General features: G+C 44.0%; 1 protein-coding gene across 1 annotated transcript; it reads left to right on the top strand.

Annotated features, from left to right (window-relative positions):
* Window positions 1-906: 906 nt before the first annotated feature.
* foxa1 (forkhead box A1) lies at window positions 907-5,020 on the top strand (the record flags this gene model as incomplete). Its single annotated transcript, XM_080750807.1, has 2 exons — window positions 907-978; window positions 3,677-5,020. The coding sequence occupies 2 exons, from the start codon at window positions 907-909 to the stop codon at window positions 5,018-5,020; spliced, it is 1,416 nt and encodes a 471-aa protein (XP_080606933.1).
* Window positions 5,021-9,079: the final 4,059 nt, after the last annotated feature.

Raw genomic sequence — 9,079 nt, 5'->3', positions numbered from 1 at the left:
CGTGTCTCCTCCGTTCTGCCAAATGTCATCAAGGCTCCGTTTGATTAAAAACTCTCTTTTTTTTTAACGAGTCTGGGATTCAACATTTATTTCAAATATTCCATTTATTGGATTTGTGAGTGAAACGCATTGACTGGGCGGATCTGATGATCGAGGGCTGAGGCTATTTTAATTTAAATAATCGACCAAACCTTTATTGGTATAATAATTCACATCAATTCACATTAAACGTATATTAGGCCTATTCAAGTAAGTTAACTTATAATGTGCATGCAGTAGCCTAGTAGGCTATATGCATAGGCCTACTATTCGGTACAGAACTTCTCCAAAGATCACTCGCGCGAGACTGTGATAGCCATAACGCACGAGCGCGCACACATACGCACGTGCACGCACGCGCACGCTCATCTCCTCTCCTCTCCTAGCCTCCTCCTCTCCTCTCCTTTCCTCTCTCCTAGCCTCCTCCAGTCCAGCCCAGTCAGTCAGTCAGTCTCGCTCACATCCACTAACTGATCCACGTCCACGCGCACATCCAGATCCGTGACCAGTCAGTCAGACCTGACCATTATTCCCAGCCCAGCGTGGAGTTGTTCTTGCGGGTGCGTGGGGTGGAGTGGAGAGTTCACAGAGAGAGGAGGAGAGGAGAGCGAACAGACTGCATGAGAGCTCCGTTTGGGTTTTTACTTTGGAAGGGGATTCTTTTTGTTTTGCTGCCGGCCGGCCGCCGGGTAGAAGTTGTGTTTTTCGGGGGGGATCTGTGTGTGCGCGCATGTGAGTGTGCGTGTGTGAGTGTGCATGTGTGAGTTTGCTTGTGTGTGTGTGTAGCCTATGTGTGTGTGTGTAGCCTATGTGTGTGTGCGTGCCTGCATGGTTCCACACAGCGCCTCATGCTCGCTGTGATCCACAATGTTGGGTTCAGTGAAGATGGAAGGACACGAGACGCCAGACTGGAGCAGCTACTACAATGACGCACAAGAGGTCGGTGATCTTAACGGTTAATTATAGCTAAATCAATACTAAAACACACGTAGCGGGTCCATTTGGTTACACATGTTAGGCTACACTCTATGAGTTACTGACATTAGCTTGGAACAGGCCAAGGCGCAGGTTCGGTGACTTTGGTGACAGTTGTTTTTTTTAATCTATTTTGGAAACGTTTTGTTCCCATCTGGCATTAAAAAAACGTTATGTGGCTATATCCACCTGTGTCTTTCTACTACAATAACGCACAAGAGGGCGGTGATATTTAGTACGCTAATGTTTAATTATAGCTAAATCAATAGGTCTACATGTAGCCTATCCTTCTGTATAACTCATTATAGCATGTAACCAACACATGTAACCAAATGGACCGCGAAGGGTCCATTTGGTTACATGGAACTGCATGGCCAAGGTGCAGGTTCGGTGACTGGTTGTTGTTGTTATTATTATTATTTTTTTTTTTTGGGAAACGTTTTATTTGTTCCAATCTGGCATTAAAAACACGTTATGTGCCTGGGGAAAAAAAACACCTGTGTATTTTCTTATAGTGTAAATACTTCCATTATTGTTAACTCCTATGCAACGGCCACTTCAAAAACATTACTGTTATGTGTAAGTTATTGGATCAAATGGTTTTGCATGTAATGCACATGAAGGTGCATTTGTGTGTGTGTGTGTGTGTGTAGGTGTGTGTGTGTGTGTGTGTGTGTGTGTGTGTGTGTGTGTGTGTGTGTGTGTGTGTGTGTGTGTGTGTGTGTGTGTGTGTGTGTGTGTGTGTGTGTGTGTGTGTGTGTTCTTCATATATTTGCCACAATGAGCCCATGCATGCATGCTTCACAGAGAGAGGAGGAATGTCGTAAATGTAAATGTGGTGTCTTTAACACAGAGAGATCATTCACTTGAACTGCGCCCAACATACAAATTATAGCCAAATGATATGAGGCTTATAACAGCCTGCCTGACATATAAAACTGCTCCTCATCATAAGGCGCACAGAGGATTGTGTTGGATGGTTGGATATTTTGACCTGTGTGCTATATCGTTTTTTTTTATAATTATTTTGGTTCATATGAACGTCAAGTTTAATTCCCCTTTTTTTCCTTCTTCTTTCCTTCATATTGGAGCCGTGTTTAGGATCGCTGCCCGTGTTGGGTCGCGGGCACTATTTGTATGGGTCGGGAGTAGGCTAAATACATCCCGTTTTAACTTGGGTTACTTACACATATTCAAAAATGTTTAAACGTACATAAACATTAATTATTTGTATTTACTTTTCCCACAGATTTATTTCGAAACTATATTAGACTAACTAGTGAAAACAGCAATGCAATTTGTGGTGTCGTTGTCGGGTGGAAAACTTGTATCTCCAAGTTTCAAATACGTTCTTTCGCAAAGTAAAGACCTGCTTCATCATACAAGGCCGTCACGCAAAAGTAGTGAAAACAGCAGATCTACAAGCACACAACGCCTTGCGGTGCGAGTCGTTGTGTGCTTGTAGATCGGCTGTTTTCACTGGTTTATATCATTTTTAAAATGATAAATGCAAAACGAACGGTTTTGCACATACAAGGTTTTCACTCGACAACGACGATAGCCTATATTTATTGTATAATTTAGATGTAGTCCATATCTTTTTTCAGCCTGAAAAAGATAAGGGCTAAATCTAATTGAAGATAGCCAGGTTGCCTATAGCCTATATTCGCGGATTATAAAGGAACCGCAGCGCAGCAGCAAGGGGAGTGTATTAATCTTTAATTGAATAATTAGGGGTGATTTGGAGATGATGAAGAGGCCCAATGTGTCTCGTTCTTTCCTTTGTTCAGGCTCCTCCGTCTAGAATAATTGACGCCTTTAAACATTTATTACACTTCTTTATTACTTTCACTTTGATTCGTTAACCTCTATGGCCTAAAATAATAAAACCACCAGTGTCAAATTATGCATCTGTTTTCACCCCCAAAATGTATTTTTTTCCCCCCTATCAATTACTCACACCATGGAGACTTGAGTTCAATAATATTGTTTTGTTTTTGTCTCATTCCTAATCCTAAAACAATACTAGCCTATGATTATAATAAATGTACCCCCTGTTGATTTCCCAAATGAATTTGGGTCTCCATCCGAAATCAACGGGCCTATACCTCATATTATTGGCTCAGGAATGCGACAAAAACAAAAACATATTATTGAACTCAAGTCTCCATGGAGTGAGTAATCGAAAGAAAAAGTCATTGTGGGGGTGAACTACTCCTTTAACTCCGAGAGTGTACAAATGTAGCCAAATCGATTAATTAATTAACCTATAGCCAAAATAAAACCAGTGTCAAATTATCCAGGTGTAACTCCAAGACTGTGTATAGAAATATATATGTAACCAAATGGACCCGTATATTTCTCTTGGAGTTAAAGAAGAAGTGACACCTGGAACTATGGTGCTTTTATGAGCGTTTTATTTGATCAAATGGCACAAATAAATCCCTTTTCTTATTGTAGCCAATACATAATATAGGCCTACAGACTTTAATATCAGGTTCTTCACTCTGATCTGTGATCTCAGGTGAATTGAGTCAAAATGAAGTCATTTTGAATTGACCAAACAAACACTGGTTGTGTTCTCTCTCTCTCTCTCTCTCTCTCTCTCTCTCTCTCTCTCCCCTCTCTCTCTCTCTCTCCCCCCTCTCTCTCTCTCTCCCAGGTGTATTCTCCCATGCCGAACGGCGCCATGAGCGCCATGAGCGGCATGAACATGAACGGCTACATGTCGACGGCCGGCGCCAACATGAACCTCAACATGTCCTCGTACTCCAACGCTGCGGTGGCGGCCGGCGGCATGGGGGGTCCCGGGGTGGGCGCCATGTCCGGCCTCAGCCCGTCCAACATGGGCTCGGCGGCGCAGCAGCAGGCAGCGGCCGCGGCGTCCATGGGCGCGCTGAACCCCTACGGCGCCGCGTTGAGCCCCGCCATGAGCCCCATGGCGTCGTACGGCCAGCCAGGCGGCCTGGCGGCGGCCCGCGCCCACCACCACCACCACCACCACCGCGGCGGCGGGGCCGGCGGCGGCGACAAGGCGTCCTTCCGGCGCTCCTACCCGCACGCCAAGCCGCCCTACTCCTACATCTCCCTGATCACCATGGCCATCCAGCAGGCGCCCAGCAAGATGCTGACGCTCAGCGAGATCTACCAGTGGATCATGGACCTGTTCCCCTACTACCGGCAGAACCAGCAGCGCTGGCAGAACTCCATACGCCACTCGCTGTCCTTCAACGACTGCTTCGTCAAGGTGTCGCGGTCGCCCGACAAGCCCGGCAAGGGCTCCTACTGGGCGCTGCACCCGGACTCGGGCAACATGTTCGAGAACGGCTGCTACCTCCGCCGGCAGAAGCGCTTCAAGTGCGAGAAGAAGCTGTCGCCGGGGAGCGGCGGCGGCGGCGGCAGCAACAAGGCGGAGGGTCGCGGCGGCAACAAGGAGCAGAGCGCGGCGTCCGCCTCGTCTCCCCTCCTCCTGGCCGGGGAGGGCAACAACGGCGCCGCCGGCAGCAGGCCGGCTCACATGGACGCCTCCTCCTCCTCCAGTCCGCTGCACGGACGCTTATTGCTGGAGCACCGGGGCATCAGCGGGACGTCGGACCTCAAAGTCCCCCTGGGCTCCTCCCAGCTCCACTCTGCGGGTGTGGCGGCCGCGGTGGCCTCCCTGTCCCTGGGAGGACACTCCTCGTCCATGGAGTCCCAGCAGCAGCACCCTGCGCTGCACCTGAAGGGCGACCCCTCCTCATCCTCCTCCTCCGCCGTCCCGCACGTCACGCACTACTCCTTCAACCACCCGTTCTCCATCAACAACCTCATGTCGTCCTCGGAGCAGCAGCAGCAGCAGCACAGACTGATGGACCTGAAGGCCTACGAGCAGGCGCTGCAGTGCAGCGGGGCCTACGGGCCCCACGGTGGAGGAGCCATGGGGCCCCTCATGGAGCCCGCCTCGGCCCTCATGGAGGCGCCCTATTACCAAGGTGTGTATTCCCGACCCGTCCTCAACACCTCCTAGTACAGCGGTGCTCTCAGGACTTTGACATTTTGAAAGCCTGGTCTCCCCTTAACTTTGACAGATGGACAAATGGAACCGAATCGTCGTTGTTGTCGGTTGGAAACCTCGTATCTCCAAGTTTCGAATGTGTACGTTCTTTCGCAAAGTAAAGCCCTGCTTCATCATACAAGGCCGTCGCACAAAAGTAGTGAAAACAGCCGATCTACAATCACACAACGCCTCGCGGTGCGAGGCGTTGTGTGCTTGTAGATCTGTTTGAATCATTTTTAAATGATAAATGCAAAACAAACGGTTTTGGACATACAAGGTTTTCACTCGACAACGACGACATGCATTTGGTTCCATCACTGTCAGAGTTTCAGACTTGTAAGTAGGGATGGAGCTCGAAACAAGAGTCCGCTATAACCCGATAACAAATGTATTGATTACCTGGTATCAATAAGCTTTGGGCTGATCAAGCTTGTTATCGAGCATAGCGGCCCATGACGTCATGTTTAAGACAAGAGGCGATCAAGAAATTATTACAGTATACTATTCATAATATAAAGCCATTTAACACTTATTGCTCACTAATGAATGATTGTTTTAATGATATTTAATGATACTATTTGTTACTTTTGTCAATTGTCATCTTCATAGATGGTGGTCAGACACAAGCTCACAGTCACAACAACAGGCCAATAAAAAATGATACCATTTCTGTTCAGAATTTGTCTCACGTCTTTCAACAATCTTTCCATATTATAAAATGCTCAACAGTGGGCTTGATAAAAGCCCGGCTCATTAAGCAGGATCGATAAGGTGCTCATTATCGATTTAAATGAACGAGCTCCATCCCTGCTTGTAAGGGTCAATCTAGACCCCCATAAAGGAACCTACAGATCCACTGTCCCATAAGAAAACAACCCAGAACAACCCAACCCCCTCAGGGGGGTCTTTCTTATATATTTATATAAGATCCTACTGGGGAAGAAATCACACGCGGGACAAAAACTAAAAAAAAAACACACAAAAAAACAGACATTTTGTTTTATTTTTGCACGCGGTGCAGTTCCGGACTGTTATAGCCTTACTGTAAACGGAGAATGAGATTTGAGTTATTATTATTATTATTATGATTGTAAAAGTGTTATGATGGCTGTATATATATTTCAAGGTGTATAAAAATCGTTGCTAGCGTAATTTAAAAAATGATTCTTCGAGCCTGTTCTCTCTCTGTCTGTCTGTCCCTCTGTCTGTCTCTTTCTCTCGCTCTTTCTGTGTGTGTGTGAGAGATGTGTGTGTGTCTCTCACTCTATCTGTGTGTATGCGTGCGTGTGTGCGTGTGTTCTCTCTCTCTCTCTCACTCTCTCTCTCTCTCTCTCTCTCTCTCTCTCTCTCTCTCTCTCTCTCTCTCTCTCTCTCTCTCTCTCTCTCTCTCCACCATCAGTTACATTAAAGTGCATGAATGCAGGAGGTCAGGCGGTTGACGGACAGCAAAGCAGCCAGTGTGTTCTCATATGCTGGCGGTTCTATCACAGTGGTTCTCAACCTTTTCAGGCCGCGACCCCCAAAACAATGATATTTTAACTGGGGACCCCCTCCCCACCCCTACCCTGATGAGCACTAAGAGTTGAGGATTTATATTGTGAAAATAGCCGATCTACATGCGCACAACGCCTCGCGTTGCGAGGCGTTGTGAGCATGTAGATCTGCTATTTTCACAATTTCTGCATCTAATATTTGACAAGTTTGGCCAACGTTTAATTTGTCATTTTAGAGATATTATACTTAAACTCTATGTTGGTTTGTTTACTGTTGAGTGAGAAAACAATGTTGCACATTAAATAAGTTAATCATCTGGGGACTCCCCAAAATAATTTGGGGACCCCCCCTCTCTGGGGGTCCCAACCCACTGTTCTATTAGGCTATTATAAAGCAGTCCGTCTGAACAGACCTAGAACAAACAAATACATCAATAAATAAACGACACGTTGTCTTCCTGCTGTATGTAAAGTCTGCTGGCATATTATAATAATATAATCATGGGAGAGAACCAAGGAGTGCTGGGGTTATTTTTTTGTTTGTTTTTACGTGGAGAGATGATGATGATGATGACGATGATGATATGGTGTCCTGTTTTTGCTTTGTTGTGTCTTTCCACTCTGTTGATTTGGGTGACTTTGCATGTTCCTTAACTTATTCTTGTTATTTTTCTTTTCCAAATAAAACAAGAAAACGAGATTTATTCACTGTTGTATTATTATTATTTTTAATATAGCCTAAAACGTTATTTAAATTAAAACGAGTCACTTTTAAGGCCGAAACATATAGGCTATATAGGCATTAATTGTGTATGTATCAATGTATGACGTATGTATAGGCCTATCCGCCTATGTAGGCTATATAACTTCTATTTTTGGCGCGCAACACCATTTTACGGCGGAGCGTAAATTGGGGATTACGTGCGATTATCGAGGCGGCGGCGCACGTTTGTAATGTAGGCTGATAATAATAATAATAATCCAGAAAAAAGTGTGTAATGTTATTTTAAACATTTATTTTATTTTAAATATTATTTGTTTATTTATTTATTTATTTATTGGGTAATGGCCTCTGTATAATAATACCAAATAACGTCACGTATTTCTTTCTAACTGGACTTAATTCAATTTACAAACCATAGACTTAATTGTCATCATCCAGAAAAGCGGGGATAAATATATTAGGCTTTTTATAAATTCATACCTTTGAATTAAATTGTTTTTTGAACAGCTATATGTTGTTACTATAATTATGATATCTCCATGGTCGATATCTGACTGTGAGGATGGGTTTACAATACGGCCCGTGTTTGTTTGCAGTGCGTGGTGAATGGGCGCGGCCACGGCCAACAGTAATGGGCTAATAATGAATGATATATAATAACAATAACAATAAATAAACACGACCAGGAAAGCCGGATAAAAGGTAGAAGGATTTATAAAACACTAATGCGTGTAACCTCCGCGCATTCATGGGTTTTCATGCGGCTGAACCTCGACAGATTTCACTTTGATCGTGGGTATTTCGCGGACACGCATTTTGGCCCAAGAAGCGTGAAATGTGTGTAATGATCGTGTAGAGAGGATATAAAGCCCACGGCTGCAGGGAGGCGTGAAGGAAGGCTCGCCGCCTCGGCCGGCCTCGACTCGCGTGGAATCGAAGTGCGTGCGTGGTGCGCGCGGCACGGCGGGCCGTCATTAGGCTACAACATGTCTATTAAAATAATTCATTTTAGCCTTTAGAGCTTATTACAATTTTTAAGTCAAAATAAAATTAATACAATATTAATGTAGGCTATTATTACAATATTATTATTGGTAGGCAATTTTTACTGCAAAGTGAGCGAGGGCTCATTTGGATATAGGCCTACATTTGGACATTGGATACTTAATAGGCTAATCAATAGGTCAACTTAATTTTATTTCGAATAGGCCTATAACTTTTATATATTAAATTAACAAAACTGCATTTTATAATATTAGATTGAACTGATTAACCATGAATATATAGGCCTATGTTTATCAAATAGGATCGCTTCATGTCAAAGGTGCATAGGCTGAAATAATGCTGTGCGTCTTTCAGTAGGCTAGCGTGTTTTTTTCTTTTTTTTTTTATCTTGTTTGTTTATATTTGTAATTTAATTTAATTTTAAACAATACCAAGACGTGCATTCCTCATTATAGGATTCGGTGCGGGTGGTTAATCAAAGTTTAAGCTATATATGGTAGGCTACATTTACAATTCTAAACGGTGCATAATAGGCTAAACTAAACCATGTAAATAACAGTTTAATAAATCTATGTAACAACATAGATTTATAATGTATAATCCTGAACAATCCCGAACGAACCCCTCATATAATAACACGCGCGTTTTCAAAGGTTATCATAAACATGTTTTCTTTTCCCACAGCAATAAAACAATAAATTATTTCATGTGTGAATTCTCTCAGAGACGCACGGAGCAGACAGTCCAGGCTACAGGCCGCCATGTCAACCTTTTGTGATCAAATCTAATATATCTTTGTTCGCTCCG

This window comes from Nannobrachium achirus (assembly GCF_963921795.1).
Source record: "Nannobrachium achirus genome assembly, chromosome: 20".
Taxonomy (NCBI): Eukaryota; Metazoa; Chordata; class Actinopteri; order Myctophiformes; family Myctophidae; genus Nannobrachium; species Nannobrachium achirus.
Note: the sequence above shows the minus strand (reverse complement) of the source record. Positions and strands in the feature narration are given on the sequence as shown.